Source organism: Musa acuminata, chromosome BXJ2-7 (genome assembly GCF_036884655.1).
Source record: "Musa acuminata AAA Group cultivar baxijiao chromosome BXJ2-7, Cavendish_Baxijiao_AAA, whole genome shotgun sequence".
In the NCBI taxonomy this organism is placed as follows: Eukaryota; Viridiplantae; Streptophyta; class Magnoliopsida; order Zingiberales; family Musaceae; genus Musa; species Musa acuminata.
Genome location: NC_088344.1, coordinates 10641080 through 10666988, shown reverse-complemented (window position 1 = coordinate 10666988; position 25909 = coordinate 10641080). Strand labels below are relative to the sequence as shown.

The window sequence follows — 25909 nt, the reverse complement described above, 5'->3', positions numbered from 1 at the left end:
GGAACATGTTCATGTGTCGATTATGCAACCAGGTATTTAGTGCACAACTTGTCAACAAGTAGAAACACAAGTCATGCACGATAGAACTGCTAGATTATATGTTCTCATATCCTAGATTTCGAAGATTATATTACAAAAACCACCACGAAATTGCTAGGCTAATCAATTATGCAAACTGTGTAGGATTTCACTACAGCCAACAACAGAGGCAAAGCCACAAGCATTGCCAGGGTCACTCATCACTGCACCAGATCCCTCCTAGCTTGTTACGCATGAAAGACAATTCAGGAACACACCGATCAGTTTGTTTAGTAGCGAAAAGTGTTATCCGGGCCATACTTGCTTCTGATGTTGTAATGATCAAACTTTGGATCACTGTAGTCGGCTGACTTCATCTCGACTGATTTTGGTTCAGTGCCCACAGCACCAAAGAGGGCCTCGGAACTCTTGTCGCGATGACGGTGCCGAACTCGATCTTTCTGGGGCTTAGAACTCACCTGAGCCTCTACAGAGCCATAAAAGTCTGCATACTCTTGTCTCTTCGATGATCTGTGCTTGCTAGGTAGCGAGGGATCCTTGAATTTGGGGACTTTGCTACTCTTCTGGGGCTTTGGTGCTGTTTCGGTGACCACATTTGGTTCATGAAGTGTCTCGGACATAGGCGAGGGACTCTTTTGCTTCTGCACAACGGGCGGTACTGCTTTGTCTTCAGGCATGACAAGATGATCTTTGAGAGGAGTCAGGCCAGCACTTCGTTTGCGACAAAGGCCAAATGGGACGAGGTTGAGAAGCATATTGCCAATTCCTTCAACAGCAAATTTAGATAGATCAACAAGAAGCCTCCCGAGAGATGGCCATCCAGCACCAGGCTCCTCTTTCAGGGTCTCTACAACGAGAGTAGGTTTCTCCAAGGAGTTGCCCTCGTGTTGTGCACTTTCGAAGGCTTGATTCTGAAGAAACAAAAATCAGATGTTATTAACAATTGTAAATTAAATAGAAAATAAGTGAGGGCTCTCACGTATGATAATTAAGTATGACAGTATGAATATAGTGCTTGTAACTGGAGAATGACAAGACCTATTATCGATGCCTAAATATTGCTTTGGAAAGATAAGAAACAAAGGCAAGACAAGCAAAACACATTATATCTATATTTTATCACCTTGTGGGAAATGAGAGGCCCAAATCCATGCTGCAGCAAGCATGAGACATAACCTGCCAACACTGCACCGATGACCATAATAATATCTGCCAAAATAGAACATCATTAATCCAGGACGTAGATAAATATCTCAAGAACACATAGGTCATTATTGAAAAAAAAAAAATCAGATGTTATATTCAAGCAGGGGGATTGGCATCAATCTGCAGACGGTTGGAAATAGGGGCCAGATCAGCCATTGACATTTATACAATGCCTCTTCTTCAGCGAGAAAATCAAACCACTCATATAACAGATAAAAATTTTTCACTTGCAATAATTCATTCAAAGTCATACCAAAATAGAAATGGCATGGAAGACTAAAGTGAAAAGATGAGAATGTTGGAAACACAGTCTGTAAAGACGTTTTAAACCCAGCTACACGTCATATATGAATATAATTCTTACTCATTTCCAGTAAATCTTGAGTAGGATATTTATCACAATTATTTAGAAAAGACGTTGCCTTCCATAACTATAACCAAACAGACTGATAGACCTCCGTAGATATGACAATATCAAGCAAGCTGATTGCAAACTCATGAAGCTCAGGCAACGTATAAGATTGCATTCTCATTCTCTTCTTGCTCTTTTCTTCTGACAGGCAATTGAACATGAAATAGAAGTTAAAAAAAATTCTGGATTTTTTAATTTCCAAAGGACTATGTCAAATCTGCACTTGAGACAAATCAGGACCGTCAAAACCCAGCTCAGGTGGCCGTTAAATCTCAATCTGTTCAGATTAATAGCTAACAGAAGTCTATCCCACAAACAAATTGTGCCAAAATCAGGCTTTTTCCTAATTTAGGTTTGGTGCTTCTTGTATGTTAAACATGTTCATACTTGTAGATTTTGATATTTCTGGAATCGTGTTTATTTTCTTGACATACAGATGATGCAATTAGGAGTTCATAAACAAGGAAATTTACAAACATTGCGACAAAGGTTATATGCAAGGTTCAGAATGGTTGCAGAAGCAATGCATTAGATACATTTATCATCTTTTTTTGAAACCTCCATTTACATAAAATTGTATAGTGTACACTAAGAGTAATCTACACACAAGGTCACACTGATGTGAAGAAGTACAAAACCAGGTACTTCTCATGATAAAAGCACAATTCAGTGATTTCTCTGCTGATTCTAGTTCTAAGAGACAGGAAAACTCGGTATACTGTACAGGGATTGGATAGGCTGTACGATCTCAAAATAGTCCATGAACTTGAATGAATCACCTGAGATGACTGTAACTATGTGCATATGATCCTGGAAAAGAAAATAATTACCAACACAGAGAAAAGGTTTGCTCAGGTATTGGTTACAGAGAAAAAAATATCAAGAGGAATTTACATCAAGATAATGATATCCATAGTGATAAGATAGGAGACCATGCATTTATTCTTTTTTTCCAATAAAGAAAGTCAAAGGAGAACTCTAATGGAGATGTGGTATGTTAAAGAGGAAAAAAGAAATTTGAATGGAAGGGATTATTACATTTCAATTTCCAACATTGTGCATCAGGAAAAAGATGGACTATGTAATATACACACACACATATATGTATGTATGTATGTACGTATATACATATATATGTGTATATATATGTATATATAATATATATATACAAACACACATTGAGCAGCCTATTATTGATACTAAGGTTCAAGCATTCTTACGCATTAAAGTCAGACCAAGCTTCATACAGGTTCAAGTTTGAGGCAGACTAGGTTTGGTCAGTGTAGCAGAAATAGTTGTCAGTTTCCTACAAGCATAAAGGTACAGGAAATAGTGACTGATAGTTGTTCATGATACCGTTCAGACCTACTAACTACAAAGGAAAAATTGGCCTCCAATCACAAGTTTGTTGACGAAATTATATTGCATTGGGAAGAGGACCAAATGATGATGAGGATCTTCATCAGCTTCCAACTATTTTTTATTGGATTTATCCCAATACATCTATGTTAATAGCAATGTCCATGGGGGAGTTCATGGGTTATCATGCAGATTTTATGGCTTCTAGTTAACTGTACCTTAATCTTCCTCTTGATATCCTAAAACCACACATGAATTGAATTGGATGATTTTCCATAGTCTTATTCTTGATTTATGGTATGTCAATTTGACTCAAATACTAGCATTTCTTATATAATCTTTCCTTAAATTATCAATAAGGACAACAATAACAGCTACAGAAGAAAGCCATAAAGGTCATGCCTATTTCATGTTGGCTCATGACAAAAATCAATCATCTTCAAATAACTATCGACCTCTCTGAAGACAAACTAAGTATGAAGAGCACGAAGATGAATTCTGGCGGATGATGTTGTGATCGAGCTCATACGAGAGAATGAAGCTTGAGGGTAAAATGGTTTTGACAAAAATGAAAGAGAACAAGGATTTTGAACATGATGGAATATTGCATTGTGACAACTATGTATGAGTCCCACAATCCTTGATTATAGATGAGGCAAATTTATTAGTAAAATATCCTAAAAAATATTAAGATATGGTTCTAACCTGAAGTCGAGACCGAGCTATACTGGTATTCGCAGTCCTCTTGCTGAAGAGAAATTTGGCGAAGAGCAGCATTTCCCCTGTCCACAACCAATAAAGAACATGTTCTTCCAACATATACCACATCAAAATCAGTAGAAAACTGGGCATCCTCACTAGGCCCGTCTCTGTATCCTGCAATATTGGATTTGCCACCAGCAATAGTTGTCACACCTGCAGCGGATAACCTCAAGTAAACACATGCAATTTGGTTCACCAATTGCAGAAATAACACTCGTAATCCCATAATCATTAAATCTGATGCAGGATATTGTCCAAGCGATGCACCTGCTTCACCTATCTTCCGAATAGCCAGATTAGAAGTATCAGCAACGTACACATTCCCCTTGTCGTCCATGGTGACACCCTTTGGGTGATAGAAACGAGCATCGCTCGGTTTACCATCAACATGTCCAGAGTATCCCTGAAATGACCCGGCAACCAGCCTTGCTCTGCTATCTGCATTTATCCTTTTGTCAGCAAAAAATATGCTAATGTCGAACCATAAGAACTAAAGATCTCATCTTGACTAAAGCAAAAAAAAAGAGAAGATATCCTAATTGCAACAGGAAGGAACCCTTGACCACAAAGAAGCCTCAAAGAATTTGATATCTGCAACGATAGATTGCAAGAAAAGATTCGAAGATGGGAGGGAGCCGCGATCATACACTGGGAGAGCGGCGGAGTGATTCGGACTATGTTGTTATTAGTGGCATCAACGGCGAAAAGCTCCCCCTCGGGGGAGACCCGGATGGTGTGCGGCACCACGCCGAGCTTGTCCCCCTCCACAAGCGTCTCCACGAAGTACCCGCTCTCAAACTCAACCACGTCCCCATCTGCCACCACAACACAACGGGGGCGACAAATCACTGGGAAAGCAACGATTTTTTACGGCAAAATCGAAGTGAAAAGGACCTCGACCCACCATGATGGGTCGTTTTGGGGGAGGGCTTGGTCCATTTGAGAACGCTGGACAAATGCTTCACTATAGCACCTGCAAGAAGAAGAAGAAGGAGAAGTAAAATGAAAGCGATCGATAGCAACATAGAGCTCAAACAAAAAGAATAGAGATCGGGAGCCCTTAGATTACGACCGGTGGGGGTAGCTTGCGCTTTGGAACCGAGAAACGCAGCGGAGGCGGCGCCGAGGAGGAGGACTAGTAGGCGAAGGGATCGATTCATGGCAGCTCTCCCGGGAGGAAGGACGACGGGTCCAGTGCCAGGAAGGGGGATCCGTATGATCGATGTCTCACTGTTTTGGCGTCGGGGTTAAGCTGCGCTTACAGTGTGGTGCGGTGCGTGATAGCCGCGGCGTGCAACGCCCCGCTTAAAACGCCATTATTTATTCGTCTGTCCGCTTGGTTTGCGGTAAAGATACGACGGGAAAGGGGAATGGAAAGGGCAAAAGGGCTGCCACTCTGATCGTGTTCGATGCGGGCCTATAAATTAATTGGGCCATATTTGGGCCCATGGATCCATCCAAATGCATGGGCTACACTTGGCCCTTCAGCAACAGTGTTGGAAGGTACAGTTGAGATCGAATACAGATGACCAAAGTAAGTCTTTTAGTAAAGCCGAAGGTCATGTCAACTCTCATGATACTTTTGACCGCTCAGAGGTAATGGATCTTTGCCTTCAAAGGACGAACCGACGGCTGTGATGCGATCATCGGTAGAAGGACAGAAATAGCCACTTTTGGGAGCCACTTTTGTGATGCGATTAGGAGATTGGGTTAATTAAAGGGGATGCAAACGGAACGGCAGGGTCCCACGCGCCGGCACCGGCGACACCGACAGCGGCGGGGGCTCCACCTTCCCTCCATCGTGCCATTGGGCGGTGGCCGTCGTGTGACGTGGCTGGCATTGTTGGGGTTTTCGGCTTTGAAGTTTTATTTATCTTTAATCTTGTCGTTAAAATTACTGATGGAGATTAAGTAAATATACATATAAATCTTAGATTTATGACACACATGAGTGAATGTGAAGATAAAACCAATTACGATAGAACCAAAATCGAGGTGGGACCCATCGGGTCCCGCTCGTGACAGAACAGTGGATGGTGTATGGGCGGGAAAGGCGCGGTGGGGTCCCTTTCGGAGACGCAAAGCACGTGCGAAGGAGGGTAGCCGTTGTCGCAGCATTCGATTCTGACACAGTCTTTTGGTTGGCGATTTGACGTTGGTGCTCGTGTGTCTGTGTGCGTGCGGAGCTCCTCCCGAGAAGAGAAGAACGAGTTAGGAGGCCGAGGAGTGGGTGAAAAGAGCCGAAGAAGATGAAGTTGGGAGGGAGAGAAACCAGACCTTTGCTGCGCCTTTAGCCCCCTCAGCAGGTTTTGCATGGAACGATGTGTTCAGCGGAGGAGGAGAAAGAAGAAGTGGGGAGAGAAGCGAGAACTTGGACTGTAACAGGTTTTGCATGGAAACAAGTGTTCAATGGAGTGGAAGGCCTGCGCTGCATCAAAAGATGAAAGAGATGAGAGATTCCAGAGTTCCAACTCTCTCTCTCTCTCTCTCTCTCGTACGGGACTCCACGAAAGTGAAGGCATGATCTTTACCCGAGCAGAAGATCCGAACTCCATTAATGAGGTGAGAGTGTCATCATCCAATGGTGAAGGGCGTGGACCAAACGTCAAACGTCTTCTACTGTAGACGTTTAATGTCTCCATTTGCACTGCTCTCCATCAGAACACAGAGTCATGTATATTTGGATGAGTTTTGTCCGAGTGCTTCACGTTTCCTTTGCAGCGTCAATTTTGTATTGCTTGAATATTTCCGCTGAAAGTTTGCAGAACTCCTGCGGAGAAGCCGACACAGATGAGGAAAGAAAGAAGGTAAAAAATATGGGTTCATGGCAACATGTTTTCACGAGATTAGTAGTACCCAAAAAAAAAGAAAAAGAAAATAAAAATCCCACCTCCCAAAATCCAGCTGGAATAGACTACATCGGGTGAGAACATCTCAATTCCCATGGATGCCCCTCTGTTGTACCTAAATTACCCCCCACCTTGTCCTGCTAAGTATGAAAAATAACATCTCAGACGCGTAGGGCTGTTTATGTAATATAGAGCGTATGTTCGGGGTAATTTAGGCAATAAAATCAACGGGTGCCAGAGGTGGTCTTTATTTTCCGATGCCGCGCCTCCCGACGTTTCCCAGTTCACATCTCTCTGCTTCCTCCCTTCCTCGCGCCACAGTTCACATCCATTGGTCGGTCTCTCTCTGTATTCTCGCCGTCGATCTTGATCTTTTGCCCGTTGGTGCTCTTCCGAGGGCTCTCTCGCCCTCGCGCAAACGAGCTCGGGGGTAGAAGGGAGGAGGAAGAAGACGAAGAGGACCGCTGTAAAGATTCCATTTTTGGGGTCGTTTTCGCCTTCGACGTTCTCCCCGAGGTCAGTCGAATGGGAGGCTTCCTACTTGAGGTTATTCTTTTCCAATGGTTGTTCTATATATGACAAGATCGCCACTGCGAACGATGGGTACCGCTAGGTAGCGATAGGAGAAGGCCCTCTGCTGCGGCTTCTTCTGGTCCTGCCGACCCCCCGTCTTAGGTTTTCTGGTGCGTCTCCATGTCTTGGTCTCAAATAAACCCTTTTAACCGTCTATTCTTCTCATAATCCCAAACGAGTTTCGTTCTCTGGGCGAAGAGTAGATAAAAAAAAGCACTTTTTTCCCTCGTTCTTTTCTGGTTCAAAAATCAGATTTTGCGTTCCTGTTTCTGCCCCTTCCAGAAATCGGATGGTAGTGAATGAATGTTCACTACGTGTGCCTGATTTTGGCATATAATATATACATCATATATAGTATTCGACGAGGGATGCCGGAAGCCATGGGAGAGTGCCGAAGATGTAGATGCACCGATTAAACTGTGGTTTCCTTGAAGCGTTTGCTTCTGCTATGGTAGCAAGAGTCACGTTCTGGTCTCTGCTCTGGGGATTTGTCTATTCTCGCCTCTGAGAACATTTGTCCACTTGCTCCATGGGCAAAAGCTTAGTACCTGGAAATTCCTATGCGGCATGTGACGCCGGTGTTTGCCGGGGCAGTGGATGGGGCCTCCCCGGGAAGACTTTTGTGTTGTGTTCTTAGTGGAGGCACGTTAGAAATAGTAACATCAAGTTGATTCCTTCCCATATAATAATTAACATGCAAGAGGAACATAGCACAAAGGACGCTGCCGCTTATCATGCTATCTTGCCAATGTTAGCGTCCTGTGTTGCTCACTGGCTTGTGAGCGCCAGAGGTCATCGTTGGATTTGTTTTGTAGTTTCATGGACGTATGATTCTTTCCATGCTTTTTCTGTTCCTAAGTTGTTTGGTGAGGCCTTCATGAGTAGACTGATCTTGATAGTTAGGACTGAGAAGAAGAAGATGGGGTCTCTTTGTGAGCATCACCGTATAATAAACTGGCAATCCATGAGGGCTTCTGCAAGCTGTGATGCAAATTTTATAGAGCCGACAACCGGGCATGGCGTCGGATCAGTAACTCACCGTCGCCTTATTGGAGATTCCTCTCCCACCTAATGCTGCATGAGCCAAAGCTTTTCTTCCCCAGTTATTTTTCGCTTTTTATTCCTCTGTTGTCCTTTGTGGATTTGCCCCACCACGGGGACATGCTCCGTGTTCTTATTCATTGCAAGAATCTAATGTCCTGGAGCAGTCATCTTCATCTCGCTTATTGAATGCCTTCTTTCTGATTCTTTCGTTCAAAGGTATCGATGCTGTTCCTCCTTTGGTAAATTACTGTTCAGAGAACAATCATTTTCTTGCTATTCTATCTCTCCTTTCTTCCTCCGGGCTTTGAATACATGCATATTCTCGAACAGGAGAACCTAAAAAGACAACCTATATAATTGACCACTTTTCTCTGCATCAAAAATCCCACTGCTGGCCACTGTCCTCTCGCCCTTGGGCTGCCGCCGTCGCTCTAATCTCGGTGGATCTTCTCTTTCTTTGTCTAGATCTTGAAGCAGAAGAAGCGATGGAGTCTACCAGAGTGACGCCGCCACCCAAGTTGGGAACGCTGGCTCGGGCCTTCCATAAGATCCGTCGCCTCCGCCGCTCGGCCACCAGCTCTGCCAGCGGCGCCGACGTTGCCCTCGGCGAGGATGGCTACTCGATTCACAATCTGAAGCTGTCGCAGAGCTTCAGCGACTACTCCTCGATCCTGTCTGAAGGCGGCACCGACTTTTGCAAGGTCGAGTATGAGAAGCAGCTGCAGCAGAAGCTGTCCTCGAGGGACAAAGAAACCATGGAGTCCCTCCTCGCCAACCTCTTCGCAAGCATCTCCGCTATCAAAGCTGCCTACGCCCAGCTCCAGACGGCGCAGTCGCCGTATGATCCCGATTCGATACAGTCTTCTGACCTGGCCATCGTTGCTGAGCTCAAACGCGCCTCGGAGCTGAAGCACTCCTACTTCTGGAACCAGTCCTTCCTCCCATATCCTGCTCCTATGCCGCAGCCGGCGCTCGCAGCCCAGATCGAAGAGCAGCGCAATCTAATCAAGACATACCAGATCACCACGAACAAGCTGGAAGCCGATCTCAAGCTCAAGGATTCGGAGATCTTCTCACTTCATGGGGAACTGATCGAGTCTCAGAGAAGTAACCAAGCCTTGGAGTCGAAGCTTCATCCTGGCCTCTCTCTCTGCGCCCTGGATGACCTACAACTCGACAGCTTAAGTCCTGCAAATTTCCTTGCCTTTCTGCGATTCACCTTCAAGGCCGTCACATCCTTCGTCAAGCTAACGGTGAAGGAAATGGAGTCAGCAGGATGGGACGTCGACGCTGCTGCCACTGCCATTCAACCGGACGTGCCCCTCCTCCGTCAGAAACCCGCCGTTCGGACCTTCGCCTTCCAGTCCTACGTCTGCCATAAGATGTTCTCTGGCTTCCACCACCAACACTACGACCTCGCTGCCCTTGGAGACCGGTCGATGTGGGGTCGGCGCCAGTTCTTCGACGAGTTCACCGAACTGAACCGTCTCGGATCGACTCGAAAGCTAAGCCAGAAGCACCAGGGGATCGCGAAGTTTCTCAGGGCCAAGTATCAGGCGCTGGTGCATCCTAAGATGGAGTCATCGTTCTTCGGCAGTCTCGATCGAGGTGCTGCGGTCCAGGACTCGGCGTTCTTCGCTGGGTTTGCGGAGATGGCGAGGCGAGTGTGGCTCCTCCACTGCCTGTTCTTCTCGTTCGAGGACCGGTCCGTCTTCCAGGTGCGGCGGGGGAGCCGGTTCTCTGAGGTGTACATGCAGAGCGTGGGGGAGGAAGAGGAAGAGGACGAGGGCGTGGAGGAGGTTGCAGCCGCCCGATTCAGACCGGCCACGGTCGGGTTCACGGTCGTCCCCGGGTTCGGAGTCGGTGGGACGCTGATCCCGTGCAAGGTCTGCCTCGCATCAGCGGCTTCAGCTGATGATCGACGGTCGTGATGCGACCGGCTGACCATCGGACGGTGCACCACGTAGGCATCAGGCTCTTTGGCTACGTGATGCATGGGAGAGTAGTCAACGCGAGAGATCAAGAAAAGGGAAGAAGGAAATATGTCTCCGAACGACTATGAAGCTGAAAGATTAGATGTTAATTGATGTCGCAAGCAGGACCTGCTGTTGTTGTTTTCTGAGATCATATTAACTATATAAATATATATATGTATGTATGTATGTATGGATTTAGTTTAATGGAGATCGGAATAAACTAGAATTAAATCACAAGTGGTGGCATGTCTGCCATCACCAATGCGTGTTTTCTGATCGGCTTGTGCGGTGTGCTTTAGGCTGTGTGTTTCTGGTTGCAGGAGACCACTTTTGTGGCGTTTTCTCCGCTGCTCGTGGCTTTGCTGCCACTATGGGCCTACTAATTATTATCGTTATTGTTATTTATCTTAGGTGGTAATTAGTGCGAGGATTAATTAATTCAATGTACTTGGAAGGGAAATAAATACAATATTGTTATACCGGTTAGGAATCAAATGGGTGATAACGATGCACGGGCCTCTACATCAATTGAATCTTAGATGTGAGCTTGATTAGCCACGAAAGTAGAGCACGATCAAATTTGTGACATAACTTAAAACTATTTTGTCAATTTTCTATTTATTATTTAAATATATTTTTGGTTAAGTTAAATCTATCAAGACTCAAAAGAAATCTTATTAGAAAATCTTGATCGCTTATTCATATATTATTTTAATATCAAAACACACTAGTCGAATATTAAATCCTTACAAAACCACATTTAATAAATTTTGCATCTCAATCACTCGAGAGATAAAAAAAAAAAGGTGATGTACAACCATAAAAGTAAACATACTTAGGCAAATAAGAATGCATTGACAATAATGAGAACATATGAGTATTTATAACTAAAGTTGCTTTCAATTTGTTGGATGATGTTTAATGTTATACATATCAACCGCCAAATTCTGTACACACAGCGAAAGAATGGAGGATAAACAGCCAGAATGAACAATGGGGTCACGAAATCTTATCGGGGCCAACTAATTTTCCAGCTTAAGGAATAGATCCGAAAGAGCACGGTAGAGAACGGCTGCTGCAGGTGGCATTGGCATCGACCCCAGAAGTATGTCTGATGCCTTGACAGGAGCACCATAGAAACGCAAGTTCTCTGAGGTACGAGTCGTAACCATGCTACCATTGAGTGCACAACCGACGAAAGCACCTGCAACACAAGAATCCCAATGGTAATGATAAAACTCTTAAACATTAGCATAACAAGTAATAAGATGATATCAATTCTCTTAGATATGCTAGCAATAACGGTTCTATTCAGTTCTACTCTAATTCAACAGAACAAGACCATACCAAGGTATTGGACGAAGAACAACAAACGCAGAGATAACTATGGTATCTAACATAATAGAAATAAGAGATACACCAACAGCAACAAATAAAATGATGACATCTATACAAGTATTCCAATGCTTCCAATGCTTGCAGCCTCTTCCATTTATACAAGTACACGAAGCATGCCTCGTATCTATCATTGGCCATGGATGATGATATGAATTAAACAAAACAAGCTAAGGTGGTATGAATTAAACAAGACAGAACCTTTGCTCAATGGATGATGATAGATGAACAACTAAACAGTATGCCTTGTGTTAAAAAACATCAATATCAAAGTATCCATGGTTTATGGCTCACCTTAAAATGATATTTTATAAGAGCAAATTCCAAGGAGGAGATTCCTAATAAAGAGAGTGTATAGGACTACATTTGCATGAAACATACCTTTACTACAGCTATATGTATAACAGACAGCATGACCGCCATCACCTGCACGTATATCAGCCTCAGCTGTCCGTCCGACAATTCCTGCAGCTGCACTCAATCCAGCACCAACTGATAAATGTGCACTGCCACTAAAAATTCTGACAGCATCTTTGTTCCTCAAAACAATTACATAGTCAGTTAGCTCGCCTCCAGCCTGTGGGAAAAATGTCAAACAATCATTTTAGGCATACATCACCTTATATCAAGTGTTTTTCCAATTCAATAATATTTTGAAACATAAGGCTAAACATAAAGAAATGCTAACCTGGGCCCCCCATCCACAACCAAATGAAGAGATGGCAGAGGGTGGAGACCAAGAACCATCCTCTCTACGAGCAACAACAAGACCAGTCCCAACTTTATAAGTAACCATTAATCCAACATTAACAACAGTCAGTATTGCAAGGCCCCTTGCTTCTTTCAGAATAGCATCAGGAATGGACTTCTCAGGTTTCAGTGAACCCACCTAGCAATAATTTATAGCAAGCTTTGAGTTTCTCATGAAGTGCCCATTGTTGTGCAAAAATAATATGTGACATGTAACCTTAAGTAGAACTTACAAGAAAAAGATGTAAACCACATTCCTGAAATCATTGGAAGAGTTCATAAATTATAGAAGATGTTTCAAATAACAAGAAGTACATACAGTATCACAAAAAAAAAGGAATATCTTGTATTTCGGCTAGTTTTTTTTTTAGTCTTTTCAACTCAATGTTTTATTGTCATGATAAGACTATCTGACTGCTAAAACATGAATGATTTCACTAATGCAAACTTTTTGCATGCGAGACAGAAAGGAAACAAGAAAATAAGTGAAAAAGGAAATATATCTTTAAGGCTAAGTTGAGAAACTTAACAACACATACAAGAAACAAAGAAATTGGATAAACAACGAGTGTGATTAAACTATACTCTGTTCAAAATCTAATCAACTGCATTGTTTTAGTTCTCAAAATAAGCCCATGCCAGTGCAAATACTAGATGTTAAAATCACCATCAAACCAAAAAACATGCAAACAAGACAAGGCAGCAATTCACATGTGAAAAATCTTACTATCAGATTGTCTGAGCAAAATACACCTAAATTATATTGCAGTGCCATTAGAGAATAGAATTTACCTTATTGTAACCATGAATTATATTTGCTGCCTTGTAAATCTCATACTCCATAGTCCGTCCCCATGGGAAGTTCAACCATGACCGCAGGGTGCTGAGGTCTGTCAAATCATGTGTTGGAAGCTGTGAAGCATGACTAACCTGATCCATTAAGTAAGGCTGAATCGGCTCCAAACGGACACAACAAACATCACAAACCCGTTGGGGGTCTGAAATTCTGAACTTTGGAGGCAACAAGCTTCTTCCTTTGGAGCAATCATTGCAAAATATCCCACCACAAAACCGGCAATGATGCCGTGAACACATGATTGGATGAAAGTGAATGTTGCACAACATGCAAGCAGCTGCAGCACTGTCAGACAACCACTTTGGTGGCTTTGTTTCAAGAATTTCGTTGCTTTGCCCAAAGTTAGCCTCCGCAAGTGTATTAGCCATCTCTTTCCAAGTTTCTTGTAAGAGATCTGATATGCAAGACACCCTGCAACTCCTTAGTTCACCTGAAGTAAGGACACTCACTTTGCCACGGGCCACAATAAGCATCTCAGAAACCACATCCCACATGGTCATCTCCTTATCTTCTCCAGAAAACTGGTCCCAACTGAATTCTCCCTCAGGGAAGTAACCACCATCGGAATGGAGTCCCTTGCTCCATTCATCATGGTCACCTTCTAGCATGGGAGGAACAGAGACAGGTATCCAGTAGCCGCTTTCTTCATAAAGTGGAGAATCATAATAGAAATATTTGCCTGATTTTTGTGCTGCAGGATCCTGAACCATTTCTGAAATGTATGGTTTTTCAGTCTTGGATGAAGAGCTATTGTTGTGGCTGCCCTCCATTCGGTCAGGTATCTATTCAAATTTAGATTTATAGCCACGAGCATCAACAAACAACAGTCGTATACAGATTTAAGCTTTTAAGACATGATGCTGAAATCATAGAGATATTATTTGTAGGTGTCAATTTCTGTTTGGTGGATTTTGACATTATTCTGAATACTCATGAAATAAATGTATAATTGTTCTAAAATCTTACAGAATTCTAATAAATAAGAGGATGCTTGTATAATCTATTGAATATATGTTTCTGAACACTATGACAATCCGAAAAACTTAAACTGTCAATATAAACTTATAAAAGTTACTCACAACACCCTGCACTTCAACTTTCAAGCAACTGAAAAATAAATGAACAGAAGCAAAAAAAAATGATGGAGAATGTAAAATATAATATTATCCATAATAACTTGTACGTCGAAACCCTTTGGCTCGACCGAGAGGGCATTACTACCATGAACTGTAGTGCAGTTGAAACTTAAAGTCATAGAATCACCGCACAATATCTGCCCAAAGCAATGTTGCACTAAGGGCAAACATATGAAACCATCAACGACCCGAATTTTCACAGTAATATATATAATATATCTAGATATATGATCTTTAAACAAATCGCCAATAATTTTCACAGTAGAAACTCGAAATACCTCCTTCCTCAATTCGCCAAATATGAAACCAACAAATAGGCTCAAACAATTTCTTCTTTTTGCAAAAGTAATGATATATGATCAAAGAGAGAAGATAGGGACGAAAGTCATCACCTCGGGGGATGAAGGGGTAACCTCCGGTCCTGGCTTAGCAACATCAGAGAGCCCAGGATCGATCGCCTCCATGGACATCAAGGTTGTGCGGGACGACATCGGTTCTTCGACCTCGATTACAGGGTAGAGATTGTTGCACCCAACCATCGAGAACCGATGAAACAAACGAAAGCGTGTCCACTCACCAGAAATCGTTCATCGATCGAGGACGATTAAGAGACGAGTCCGATATCGAAAGGGAATTAGGGATTGGGGAATCGCACAAGAGTTCGAGGTGTAAAGGTAATCTTTCCCTAAAAGAAACCAATACCTATTCACAGGCCAACCGTAGCAGAAACCGTACATACTATGTATAAAGTAGAGCATAAAACATGTCACGTGCAGTGTATGACACGAAGCAAAATGGGAGACGCTGCGCGCGAAGTCAAAGTCGACTATTGAGTCTTGACCAAATTCACGAACAGTTGGGTCAACTTTGGGCCTAATTAATTTTGACCCAATTCCGTCTTCGGGTCACACCCATTTTGATACACATTGATAGTATATATACTCTTTACGTGAGAATCATATCAGCGTGAGAAGCTCTTTTTTATCTGTGTTCGAAAGATCCATACGTATATTAAGGATATGGTCAATAAAGTATCATCAAAATCCACTGAGAAAGGTGGAGACTTCCCCTGCAAAAAGCATTCCATTACAACTTTAATTTAAATATAGCGTTTAGAAGATCCTACGACGGCAGAGTTGTAATGGATAGATTTGTTTTGATGAACAACACAATCGTCAAATCGCGTTTTTTGCTGCGAGCATTGCAGAAATGCATCAAATTTTCCACCAGAGAAACCTAGATTTCTATCACGATGAACAGCAAGTTCAGGAAGAACCTGAGGGCCGTTCGCCATCTCCTCCGATGATACTAGCTCATCACCGGCAATCTCGGATGCTCATCAGTCGGCAACTTTGATACTGTTGTGACGGCTGCCAGCAACTTGCGATCCGCGTACTCGGAGCGATAATAAGCCACCGCGTCCCGCATGTCCTCGAAAAGCACCGCCACCTCGAAGAACTTCATCACCTTGCGGAGCTCCTGGTCGGCGAGATCGTCGGAGAAGGGGGCCACCTGCAGTGCATTCTCCGGCTGCAGCGCGTAGGCGTTTGGGTTGTCGTCCACCAGCACCGCCCGGTCCAAGGCCCTTCCCACCACGGACAGGTCCTTAACCAGCTTCCCCTCCATCTCCTTGCATGAGTCCCGGTACAGCCGGTGGGATATGAGCTCCCCGCCCGGATCGAGGCGGTCGAGCACGAGCGTGGCGTACTCCCTCAGCCCCGCGGTGAACACGATCACCTCGAAGGCTTTGGCTGCCGTCCTGAGCAGCTCGTCGGCGCCCGGCCGCTTGAGGACGTAGAAGGGGACGACGCGGCCGTCGATGGAGGGGTGGACCGCGAAGTCGTAGCGCTCGGGTGGGGGGTCGGTGCGGGAGTGGACCAGGGTCTCGTCGAGGTCCAAAAAGACGGTCTTTTTCTCCGGGAACGACGGCGGAGGGAGCGGGGCTGCCGCGGCCGGTGGCGAAGGTGGCTGCGGGGGGCCTTTGACGTTGGTGGTGCTGAGGCGGCGGAAGCCGAGCTTGTGGGGGTTGGGGGTGTTGGAAGCGGAACGGCCGAGGATAGCGAGGCGGGAGAAGATCTTGACGAGGCGGCGGCGGCAGGAGCGGACGGAGCGGTCGATGGCGGCCTTGAGGGGGGATGAGGACTTACTGCACTTCCTCTTGCTGTTGCTGGTGCTGCGGCGGATGGACTTCGGGGGGGTTTTGGAGACCATTTCTTGTGTTCCTCTCCTCCTGTCGCACTCTAAGGCAAGAAGAGGAGACGGAAGAGGAGGAGGAAGACCAGTGATGGGCGTCCTGCTGTGCTTGGTTACTTTATTTGACTTGGAAGGAAGGTGTGGGAGGGGGGGTTGATACTTTCAACGGTCGAGAAAGGTTCGGAGTTTTGAATAGGTGCTGTAACGGTCGAAAAAAGGTGTGCCTCCTACCAGAGTTCATTGTTGGAATGAGCTGGCATCGCTTTGGCGAGGATTCACCGGGCAGGCGAAGATTTCCGCGACAGGTGTCATCAGTGTGCGCACGTTAACTGACGTGGAAGAGCTTGCGCAGCAACTGCAAATAATGCTGGGGAAAGCCCTATATCCTAAGAATCCGACTCGAACATGGATCCTCGAGTCCACCGGCATCCAAAAGCTTATCGGATCGTGGGCGGACTGGACCCGATAGCCCCTTCATATAACTGGGCCAGGCTTCAATTAGTGTGATTACCGCCAAACATTTCGAATCTCGACCCCCGTCTCTTCCTCCCCTCCCACGCGGATCACATCAAGACGGCGAGGCGATTCCTCCAGGTATTCCCCGACGTGATTCCGCTGTCTGGAAGTCCTTCCTCTTCGATTTTTACAGGTTGATCTCCATATCAAATTTCCTCAATCATATGGGCGTCAGATGTATAGCCTAATTCTATCAATTGTCGATATATTTTTCTCTGTTAAAGGTTCGATCGAATGGGTTTCCTGCGATCGGATCGAATATCCGTTTATGATCGGAGGAAGTTCTCTTCTCACAAACCTTTTTGTAGGGTTAATTTGTAATCTTTCTTTGCTAAGCTTTAGGGTTAATTTGAAGTTTTGGTACACGAGCACGTGGTCTGGGATTGGCAGATTCATGTATTTTGCCATAAATCTGTGTTTTTCACCTTATGTTCTCTGTAAATTCTGGAAGAAGAGATTAGATGGTTTGTGATTGTTATCTGATACTCACTGTTTAGAGCGGCAATTGACAACTGTAATGTGTGATGCAAACATTTAATTTTATCTCCAATGTTTCGTTTGAGAAAGAGAAGATAAGTGCATTAGTTCCTTTTAGATAGTCTTCTAATGCACGTATCATGATAAGGTTCCAATTGTTACTTGCATGAAGAAAGTTTGTTATTCAAGGACTAATTATCTGTTTTCATATATTGCAAAAATCCTACTTTTTATTGTTTGTCCTGAACTTTTTACCTTTGGTCACAATGTCCAACCAATCTCCAGTGATTTTTCGATCTGTCATTCACAGTGGATAAGAAGAAAGGAGTCCTTTTGTTTTTTTATCACATTGTGGAAATTTAATCTTCTACAGGGCTCTGTCTTAACATTGCTGGCGGTGGAGCTTCTCAACATTGTGCAATTGGTATTTGATATTAAGAGCTGTGATGAGGTGTAATGCTTGTTGGAGGGAATTGGAAGGGCGAGCTGTGTCGACCACCTGTGGTCATCTATATTGTATCCAACACATATTTTAAAGAATAACCAGCTTTAACTAGATGTGGAGCAGTTTACAATGTAGCTGTGCATAGTCAATATCCTTAACTACGTTAAAAGGCAATGAGGATGCAAGCAAGATACTAAGCAGTGATGCTGCTTGTCCAATTTGTGATCAAGTACTCTCCAAAAGGTGAAGGTCTTTCTTAAAGCTTTCTTTGTGTTAAGTGTTTATTGTACATTAATTAATATCATTCAATGTTTTTTTTTGCAAATTAATCAACATTTTTGTTCTATATAGGAAGGTTTTTACTTTCATGCATATGTTTATTCCAGTTTGTAGTGCTTGTCATTGCTTCTTTTGCCACTACTATGATTAACCACACGTGTTTGCTTATCAGTCTTATGAGACCAGTTGACATAAATCCTGGCAATGAATGGATAAATGTAAGATTTGCTTTTGTTACCTGAAATATCGAAATTATACATCTTTGGTTCAATTAAATCTTTCTCCGCATCCTTCCACTGCAGATGGCAATGGCTGGAGTTTCTCCACAAATACGTATCCTATGACCTTTTAAATTAATCATTTTTTGATTCAGTGGCTTTCTAAACTGAATTTGTGTTTGGATTTGAAAGCTTGTGTGATTTCATGTAGGAGATGCCTTGATAATTCTCTGATCCATAGGACAGCCTTCAAACCAGATGGGGCTTTACACTGGGATGAAAATAATGGTTACATAGTAAAAATTTAGAAGAAAACTTTCTCCTGTTGCTTTCTTGACTCCATTCCACTCAGTCATGAAGAGCGCATATAGGAGTGTGATGTTCTATATTGGGCAACAGGAACTTGAGATGAATTACAAGATGAAGAAGATTGTTGGGCAGTGCAAGCAGAAATGTGAGGTCATGCAAGAAAAGTTCACAGAGAAATTGGAGCAAATTCACACTGCATATCAGAAAATGGCCAAAAGGTGCCAAATGATGGAACAAGAGATCGAAAGCCTGTCCAAAGATAAGCAAGAACTACAGGAAAAATATGCCGAAAAATCCAGGTTGATTTACACTGGTGCTTATCTAAGTCTGATATCCTATGTTTCACCTCCCCACTGTTTTTATTTTGGTTTATTTATGGATGGCTCAGGTTCTAACAGGTTAATTATATGAAAACCAGGCAGAAGAGGAAACTTGATGAGATGTATGATCAACTAAGAAGTGAGTATGAGTCTGTGAAGCGTTCAGCAATCCAACCAGCAAACAGCTTCTTCCCTGGAGCCGAGCCAGAGTTGTTCTCCGGAATGACTAACATGATGGGTGGTAGGGAATACCTATGCAGGTTGCATTTTATCCAATAGCAGATATAAGATTTTCTAATTGCTTTATTAGAAGCTTACTTTTAGTTTCAAATATCGCATACCAATATTTCAAAACTAGTCGAATAGTTTCATTCATTTTTATCATACAATCAAGCAGAGAGCTGATGAAACTTCTGTTGAGCTCTCTCCAAAAAGTACCAGATGATTTATTTGTCGCAGATCAATCGGTTTTTACTCCTGAAACTCCAGGACGGAGAGAGATGTGGCCTTCAACGAAGACCGCTAATTTGGAAGCCTTTGACCTCTCTGGTGGCTCACCAGCAAAAGCAGCACCTGGTCCTGTTGGTTCTGGAACACGGAGACAGCCACGCCCTCCATTCGGAGCTGCTGCAAACAATCCTGCAGCGACTACTCTCCATGATCTCATAATTTCACCAATGAAGCGGCCCCAGCTTTCACGCAATCATGCACGCTTGTTCACGTGAAGCTCTTGCTGCCTCCCCAGCGAGAGACAAAACAAGTCCTTTGCGACTTTCATATCTTGGTAGGTACGTTTTCTGTTGCTTCTTACTTGCTGCTCCTTTTAGGACCTGAAAGCTTTATTTGATTCTATAAGCAGTCCCTCTTGTTTCTGCTCTTTGCATCCTCCGGTGATTGTTTGATGGTAAAAGTTTCCTTATGGTGTTTCAATAGAAAGATTCAATTTTAAGCTGGCTTTGTAGAAGTATTTAAAAGTACAAAAAAAGAAGCGTGAGGATGTTGCTGATGAAAAGAGAATATTCTTACACTCATTTTTATATGACTCTTAGCTTCGATGATCTCTTAGTGAATTCCTCCTTGAACTTAGATCACTAATAAACTGAATACAAAGTGGGTTTAGCTGACGTTTTATGTAAATGAATTTATTTTCCTGAGCTCATTTTCACATATTGAAATAGAAGGGCCTACTCGGAAAAGAAATTGATGGATGGAAAAAGTAAATTTCTAGGTTGAAATTATCATAACTAAAAGTGGTGAATCTATAAACTACGTACTTTTATATATCTGTAGATTCATTGCATTGGAAACCTCCAAAGGTTTAAGAGAAGATAATTTTATCATAATTTAAGGTGTTATCCTCTTCTTCATAGGTATAGTTCCCAGGTGTGCAAATCACTCAGGTCTAGAGTACTGAGTAAAGAACCCAAGTAAGTTTAGAATCCAAGTTCAAGATTATCTGTTCGATACAGTTTTTTTATTTTCACCTCGGATATTATCTTTATTCTCGTCTTTAATCCTTGGATTAGTAGTACCTTGTAATCCTCCTCCGTACCTTTTTAATTGAAACTTAAATATCCATTTATTATTTTTCTTATAGCAACATAAATCAGTTTAATTTATATAGTACTAAGGAAACAGCTCAGGTGACTTGTATCAAGATTTTTTTTTTTTGTATATACTTAAAAATTATTTGATGCAGAGTTCTTGAATTTTTGGATGGAAGGGAGCCTCATTTTGCATATAGTGGCGTTTAGAGTTTGACTTATTTATCTCTCTCTAAGATGATTAGGAATTGATTCTGATTCATGAAACATACATGCAGTTGATCCAGACTTGCCGGAGCAGTACGATATGTCAAAGTTAGCGTGTTTATAGAGGTCATGTTGGCTGCATCAACATGATTCAAGCTTTCCAAGGTAAAATAGTAGCTTCTTCTATATTGTTGGCATGAATAATTGACAGATGATCATCGAACGCCTCCAACAGTTGTTTGGCCAATACATATATTTGCAGATTAAAAGCCAAAAAATAAATGCAGAACAATTACGAATATGTAAAAAAGAGATTTATATACGTTTTATCGGACCTGTGTAACTCATCATATGCACAATTCTTTTGGATCGTATAAATTGTTGACTTGGCATACATGCAGTACTCTCAGAATTAAGAACACTAGTAAACTCTTGTTTAATTAAAGCGTAATTAACACGAAAAATGATGGAAATTTGCTTTGTCTCTAAGTGCAAGAAATCCAGCCGCCATCTCAAGAACATGTGTTATGTGCATCTCATACATACTTCTCATGAAACTTATGTTTAAACTGATCATCTGTAATGGAACTTTCTAATCATTTGTTTTCAATGTTCACAATAGAGGGCATTATATACATACATATATATATACTTTTTCTATTATTCTTCAAGCTTTTTGGAGCATTTCCTTTGCCCATTTCATGAGATATACTAGTACAATTATTTACCACATGAGATATCTACAAGTGGAAGTGAAGGTTTTCCTACTGATTTTTTTGGGAATCCTAATCACAAAGTATGTGACTTCTCAAATCCTAAATAATCACTTCCCCCACATGTCTCCCAATAAATTCTGTAATGAAAGTCTCGAAAGCTTCTTTTGATTAATTATTTTTTAATAAAAAATTATTATATCAAATAGTATTATACATAACGTCTACACATGGCATTCAAATCCGAAACCTATCACTTGTGCGATAATGCACTAACCAATCCTTAATTTCAGAGTCCTTTTCATTGCTTTTCTCACCTACACTGATCGCTTGTTGGGAGGGATACAAACTAGGAAGAATCTGCAACCACAAATTCGCACATCATCATTTTGTACAGTGATAATGAATCACAACCAAATTTTTGCTCATTAAAACCTTGGCACAATCATACGTTCGTGATCTTGCAAAACAAAATCGTATGTGCATACCCAACTTGGTTATCGATTCATAAGACAATGATGACATGCATTTAAATGTCATGTCATTGGTTTGAGTGTGTGGTCTTCTAGGATTCTTGTGAACGGAAGACAAGGTCAAGATGTGACAGGATATGGCTGTACAATGAAGACATACTAGAAAGCCAACTTTGTTCTACCTCTCTTGCAGTAAATGCATGTCTGATTTAACTTTCTTTCTCTCTCTGGCAATCCTTCCGGTGACATCGTGGAGAAGCCCTTCAATTGGAACCGTACAAGTTATAGGATTTTATGAAGATTAACTCCACCCATTTGAGCCTTTCGTGGTCTGTAATTGCTGGTACGGTGGCCTCCTTTTCAATCTTTCTTTCAGCGAAACTTTGTCGATTTCCGTCTCCGGATGTCCGCATGTAATTGTAACCTTCAACTTGAATAGAACTGCAGGCCTTTTGAAATCTTGCATGTACGTTTTACTTTGTCCAACAAGTATCTGAACAGGAGGACACACAAGCCATGAGCACTCAGTTAGCGTCAGAGATAAATGGTGAAAAGGACATAACATGACCAACTTGGTTCAGAGACATAATAACTCTTTGTTCTAATGAGACTGTGTTTTAAGGATTTGATTGGTTTCGTCTCTTCATTATGCTTTTGGGTTATGTGATTGCATCCTCTTTCTATGGTTTTCAGATTCCCACCTGAAGACACTCTTTTGCAGCATTAGGTGACAAAAAATTCACAGAATTATTCTGACAGAGAAGGCTTAATAAATAGCTAACAAATCTCAAATTTACTCAAATGGATCATGTTCAGCTTTGACAGTTTCGGATACATTCGATTAGGATTTCTTCGTGTTCCATATATACATACTAGGAACTATGGAATATTGTAAATGTGATAATGCTCTTCCAATCTACATCTACTCAATGAAATGCATCCACAAATAAACTAACTATAACACAATGATAGCAATTCTGAAGATTTTAACAAATTTGCGTTGGTCGAAAGCAAAGCGACTAAGGTGGAAGAGTCAGGATTGAAAAGAGAATTCCTCGCTTGTTTCTTTTATTCAAAACCATGCATGAGAATGCAGGTCTCCGTAATGTTGATTCAGTTTATTTGATGTTGAACCATGATAAAATAATTTAACAAAACAAAAAATAGATCATGGGGAGCATCCAATCACAATCTTCAACCTTGATGAGGGCAATAGAAGATGAGATCAGATGGACTTCAATAACAAGCTTCGTTAACATCATAAAAATAGATAAACATTGGTTACTGAGGAGGGCCAAAAAAATTTTAGTGTTGTTGAAGGACTTCATTCCCCACAGAATTCTCAAGAACTATAATATATTGATTGCAACATGAAGATGAAGATAATATATTGTGACAAAAAAAAGATCCTATATCATCACACACACTTCTTATACACACAGAATTTTATGATATAGCTTCAGTGGTTAGATGACTGTAAGACCTTTAACATTAAGTACATATTTGGTGTAAAAAGATTGATTTATTTTGTCAACAAGAAGTATAGTAGATTTATATCCTATACCAAGTATAGGATATTTGGTAGAGTGTATCTGGAAATAATTTATGAATGTTTCATTCCATCTCTTAGGTGTGTTAAATGGTACAGTGACATATTTATGTATTTCTGGCTTCAATAAACTGGATGGTACAGTTTACATCTTTATTTATAGTGACAAAGTGATTTCTCAAGTAATGCTTCTGCTCCATTGTACTGATTCTACTTGCAGTTTTCTCTCAATGTAATTAATTATACATCATTAATCCGACTACTAGTGATTCTAAATGACTTTTTCTTTTATTCTGGTTTCTGTAGCTTCAATACATATGACATGAACAATTAATGACTTTATCTACAATATATGTCTAATGTGCATATATTTGTATAACTCTGGATCATCTGACCATGATGACATGTAGGATGCCATGAAACCTTATTTTCCCCTGTTATTATGGAACCAAGAACTCAAGTTTATTGATAGTCCCTTTCCCTTAAATACTATGACCATACGGCAGTATCTTATTCACATCTCTGCTACACTCAACATTGTGTCTTGCAAAGTAAGGAGGAAAAAGAAATGATAAATGAAATACTTCTGTGCAAATTCCACATGCCTTTTAGGGCACAAAGGAGATCAGAGGAACATTTTATGTTAGTAAGAAGAAGATTTTTCAAGATTCTCTTGATGAACTATAAATTTGTTGCTGTCTACCTTTTGGAATTGTATCTTTCTTTTCTTTAATTTGTACAAATAAACTACTGCCAACCTCCATGTTATTGAATGTAGATTCCTTAGGACAAGGACTCGAAAGCTTCTTAGACATCCTCATTAGGATTTAGGACAATCTCTTGCTTGAACAGGACAACTACCAAATAGTTTTCCTAATGTCTCTCTTTTGCTCCATTACAAAGTATGTCATAGTTGTTAAGGTTTAGAAAAGAACATGCACCCCACAAGTATGTCTTTTGTAGTTTGCATCTTGTACGTAAACCAAGCCATATAATAAATAATATATGGCTGGTTCTTCGACTTTTGATGTTGATCTTGGGCCACTAAGAATCTTGCTTTTCACTGTACTGAGAAATGGACAGTAATAATCTACACTCCGGCTTTCTTCACATGGACTACTGAGCAGGACAACAGCATTTGTTTGTTCCTATAGCTATAATTACCAGCCAGAGTGCATATTTAATTCTGAGATAACGCAGGACTAGGTGAGAACATACCTCACTGCGCATCTCAGTCCCACGACTGACTGCAGGATGAGAAGCCCCTCCCCCCCTCGGCGGTTCATCATTGACGAGTAGACCCCTACCCCCAGTGGAAAGAACAGCGCGTGTGAGCCTCCCCTTTCTGTCAGGCAAAACAGCGAACACATCATGGACTCGCCTGTCTCGCTACGTACACCAACCTTTCACGTACTTGCACACCCAAAAGTAACCCCGAGCTTGAAATGGGTCTTACGTCTTCAGCGTTCGGGTCGCAGCTCTTGCACCCCTCATCGACCGAGCTCGCGTCGGTGTACACGAGTTCCACGGCGACGACGCATATTGAGTTTGCCGCGACGGTGCTTTCTTCGATGTTGTCATGTAAAAGAGTCCCACTGGAACACATCCCAAAGCTGTAGAAGCAGTGGCGCTGAGCCCGCCCTCCAAGGTTGCTGTCCAACAGGGAGTGGAGGAGGTGACAGGCCGTGTATAGTCTTCCGTGGCGTCTAGCAATCAATAGTCTTATTCCTGGCTCCCCTCCTGTCACATCTCCGTACTGTTTTGGCAGCAGGCCGATCGCATCACCCTCTCTCCTTCCCCGTCGCATTCATTCATTTCCTGTGCCCCAGTTCGTAACGTCGATTTACCGCAGGGGAAAACCAAAACCACCGGCGTCAGTCTCGCTTTCGCCCCCCTCCACCGCCACTCGTCCGCCCGATGACGTTGCCCGTCACGCCCGCCCGCTTCTTCACGCTCGTGCCCTCACCCCCGCTCCGCTATGCTACGGCACCCCAACTGCCCAATCACGTGTGCAGGTGGGGGTGGGTCCCGGTCGTGTGGTGCGGGCACTCGGGTCGGGGCCGTTGGTTGGGCGTACCCGGCTCGGGGTTGGTGGTCGCGCGCGACGGGACAGGACCACCGAACTGCGGGCCCCACTGTCCGCGCCTGCGGGAGCCTGACGCTGTCCTTTTCGAGACAAAGAAAGAGAGAGAAAAGAAAACCGACTCTTTCGTGGGCGAGGAAACTACCTTCGCCACCCGCCCTTGAGTTGAGAGAGGATCGCTGGACCCCGCGGTTCTCCCCACTCGAAGTCCGGTAATCCCCTGGGT

The 25909-nt window shown here is 42.6% G+C and overlaps 5 protein-coding genes and 1 long non-coding RNA gene across 6 annotated transcripts; 2 read left to right on the top strand and 4 right to left on the bottom strand.

Moving 5' to 3' along the window:
- Positions 1–74: 74 nt before the first annotated feature.
- Positions 75–5112, bottom strand: LOC135617175 (uncharacterized). The gene is made up of 7 exons (XM_065117148.1): positions 4851–5112; positions 4683–4751; positions 4426–4593; positions 4046–4216; positions 3722–3931; positions 1163–1248; positions 75–950 (listed from the first exon to the last, which is right to left on the bottom strand). Exons 1-7 carry the CDS (start codon positions 4936–4938, stop codon positions 309–311), a joined length of 1434 nt encoding a protein of 477 aa, XP_064973220.1. The 5' UTR covers positions 4939–5112; the 3' UTR covers positions 75–308.
- Positions 5113–6896: 1784 nt separating this feature from the next.
- On the top strand, positions 6897–10406 carry LOC135583600 (protein GRAVITROPIC IN THE LIGHT 1-like). The gene is made up of 3 exons (XM_065117147.1): positions 6897–7143; positions 7241–7310; positions 8710–10406. The coding sequence occupies exon 3, from the start codon at positions 8730–8732 to the stop codon at positions 10173–10175; it is 1446 nt and encodes a 481-aa protein (XP_064973219.1). The 5' UTR covers positions 6897–7143; positions 7241–7310; positions 8710–8729; the 3' UTR covers positions 10176–10406.
- Positions 10407–11074: 668 nt separating this feature from the next.
- LOC135617172 (uncharacterized) lies at positions 11075–15073 on the bottom strand. The gene is made up of 5 exons (XM_065117145.1): positions 14750–15073; positions 13158–14003; positions 12304–12504; positions 11997–12192; positions 11075–11424 (listed from the first exon to the last, which is right to left on the bottom strand). The coding sequence occupies exons 1-5, from the start codon at positions 14894–14896 to the stop codon at positions 11243–11245; spliced, it is 1572 nt and encodes a 523-aa protein (XP_064973217.1). The 5' UTR covers positions 14897–15073; the 3' UTR covers positions 11075–11242.
- A 152-nt stretch (positions 15074–15225) lies between these two features.
- Positions 15226–16674, bottom strand: LOC135617174 (uncharacterized). Its single transcript, XM_065117146.1, has one exon. It carries the CDS (start codon positions 16566–16568, stop codon positions 15666–15668), a length of 903 nt encoding a protein of 300 aa, XP_064973218.1. The 5' UTR covers positions 16569–16674; the 3' UTR covers positions 15226–15665.
- Positions 16675–17861: 1187 nt separating this feature from the next.
- On the top strand, positions 17862–19892 carry LOC103991608 (E3 ubiquitin-protein ligase CCNB1IP1 homolog). The gene is made up of 7 exons (XM_009411110.3): positions 17862–18059; positions 18159–18231; positions 18440–18485; positions 18570–18600; positions 18838–19093; positions 19213–19352; positions 19550–19892. Exons 1-7 carry the CDS (start codon positions 17990–17992, stop codon positions 19837–19839), a joined length of 906 nt encoding a protein of 301 aa, XP_009409385.1. The 5' UTR covers positions 17862–17989; the 3' UTR covers positions 19840–19892.
- A 2115-nt stretch (positions 19893–22007) lies between these two features.
- On the bottom strand, positions 22008–25463 carry LOC135616327 (uncharacterized). Its single transcript, XR_010488322.1, has 3 exons — positions 25057–25463; positions 24819–24945; positions 22008–22544 (listed from the first exon to the last, which is right to left on the bottom strand). It is a non-coding gene; the product is annotated as an uncharacterized LOC135616327 (long non-coding RNA).
- Between the last annotated feature and the right edge of the window lie 446 nt (positions 25464–25909).

Excerpts from the sequence above, each read along its gene's own strand:
- LOC135583600 (XM_065117147.1), top strand. The coding sequence starts at position 8,730 with ATGGAGTCTACCAGAGTGACGCCGCCACCCAAGTTGGGAACGCTGGCT.
- LOC135617175 (XM_065117148.1), bottom strand. The coding sequence starts at position 4,938 with ATGAATCGATCCCTTCGCCTACTAGTCCTCCTCCTCGGCGCCGCCTCC. Across the intron at positions 4,594-4,682 it reads CCCCAAAACGACCCATCATG|ATGGGGACGTGGTTGAGTTT; the intron begins GTGGGTCGAGGT and ends TTGTGGTGGCAG. Across the intron at positions 3,932-4,045 it reads TCGGAAGATAGGTGAAGCAG|GTGTGACAACTATTGCTGGT; the intron begins GTGCATCGCTTG and ends TATCCGCTGCAG.
- LOC103991608 (XM_009411110.3), top strand. The coding sequence starts at position 17,990 with ATGAGGTGTAATGCTTGTTGGAGGGAATTGGAAGGGCGAGCTGTGTCG. Across the intron at positions 18,486-18,569 it reads CTGGCAATGAATGGATAAAT|ATGGCAATGGCTGGAGTTTC; the intron begins GTAAGATTTGCT and ends CTTCCACTGCAG. Across the intron at positions 19,353-19,549 it reads CGGAATGACTAACATGATGG|TACCAGATGATTTATTTGTC; the intron begins GTGGTAGGGAAT and ends CTCTCCAAAAAG.
- LOC135617172 (XM_065117145.1), bottom strand. The coding sequence starts at position 14,896 with ATGGTTGGGTGCAACAATCTCTACCCTGTAATCGAGGTCGAAGAACCG. Across the intron at positions 12,505-13,157 it reads TAATTCATGGTTACAATAAG|GTGGGTTCACTGAAACCTGA; the intron begins GTAAATTCTATT and ends AATTATTGCTAG. Across the intron at positions 11,425-11,996 it reads TACATATAGCTGTAGTAAAG|GTGCTTTCGTCGGTTGTGCA; the intron begins GTATGTTTCATG and ends CTTGTGTTGCAG.
- LOC135617174 (XM_065117146.1), bottom strand. The coding sequence starts at position 16,568 with ATGGTCTCCAAAACCCCCCCGAAGTCCATCCGCCGCAGCACCAGCAAC.